This window comes from Oxyura jamaicensis, unplaced genomic scaffold (assembly GCF_011077185.1).
Source record: "Oxyura jamaicensis isolate SHBP4307 breed ruddy duck unplaced genomic scaffold, BPBGC_Ojam_1.0 oxyUn_random_OJ70753, whole genome shotgun sequence".
In the NCBI taxonomy this organism is placed as follows: domain Eukaryota; kingdom Metazoa; phylum Chordata; class Aves; order Anseriformes; family Anatidae; genus Oxyura; species Oxyura jamaicensis.
Window position 1 is genome coordinate 1 of NW_023310173.1, and position 876 is coordinate 876.

General features: G+C 68.5%; 1 protein-coding gene across 1 annotated transcript in view; it reads right to left on the reverse strand.

The window, feature by feature from the left end:
• Positions 1–244: 244 nt before the first annotated feature.
• The window catches only part of SNAPC2 (small nuclear RNA activating complex polypeptide 2), a 1,049-nt gene continuing 417 nt past the window's right edge, over positions 245–876 (reverse strand). Inside the window, exon 2 of the mRNA XM_035314085.1 lies at positions 245–400. Coding sequence (XP_035169976.1) covers positions 245–400 — 156 coding nt within the window. The remainder of the gene's footprint in view (positions 401–876) is intronic.

Genomic DNA, 876 nt, shown 5'->3' on the forward strand with positions numbered 1-876 from the left:
AAGCAGGACTTTGTGAGCGATGGAGAAGTAACCCCGAGGGTCCTCGCTGCTGGGGGTCAGCCAGACTGTGCCCACCATGCCGGGACCGCAGGGGAAGGGAGCTGGGGAGCAGCAGGAGCAGACAGAAGGGCTGGGAGCGTGGCAGGGACCCTGCACAGCCAGCCCTCCTCAGGTCCTGGCACTGCGCGGATGGCCCATTTTGGCCAGGGTGCCCCCTGCCAACGCTCCCACGGTGCAGCTCTCCTCAAGGGCTACAAGAAAAAGCTGGGGGGGGTCTCACCTCGATGGGGGCCGGGCGCCGGGCTCGGTGGTGCCGCTGCTCCTCCAGGCAGGCGCAGTGCTGGGTGCCCACGGCCATGCGCGCCACCCGGCCCCGCAGCCGCGACACCAGGTGGAGGATCTGGGGGGGGGCACGGGAATTAGGGACCCCCCTCAAGTAACACAGAGCCTCCCCACTCCAATATCCCATCACCCACCCAAAACATCCCGTAGTTCCAGCCCCCGGGAGCTGCCCCCCCACCCTGACCACAAAGAACCCACTGCTGTGCCCCTCCCATTGCCCCCCAACCCCCAATTGCCCCTCTCAGGGTACCCCCAGACCCCCCCCAGTAACCCCCCCATCCCCATGTACCCCCCATTGCCCCCCCATTTACCCAGCAGTACACAGGGACACAGGACCCCAACGGGACACCCCCAATAACCCCTCCCCGAGGAACTGGGGACCCGGGACACCGCCTCCCAACCCCCCCAAGGACCCCCCCGTGTTATCAAGGAGCCCCCCGGGCCATTAAGGACCTTCCCTGGGACTCCACAAGACCCCCACGGGCATCTTAAGGGGGGGGGGGGGGGGGGGGGGGGGGGGGGGGGGGGGGGGGG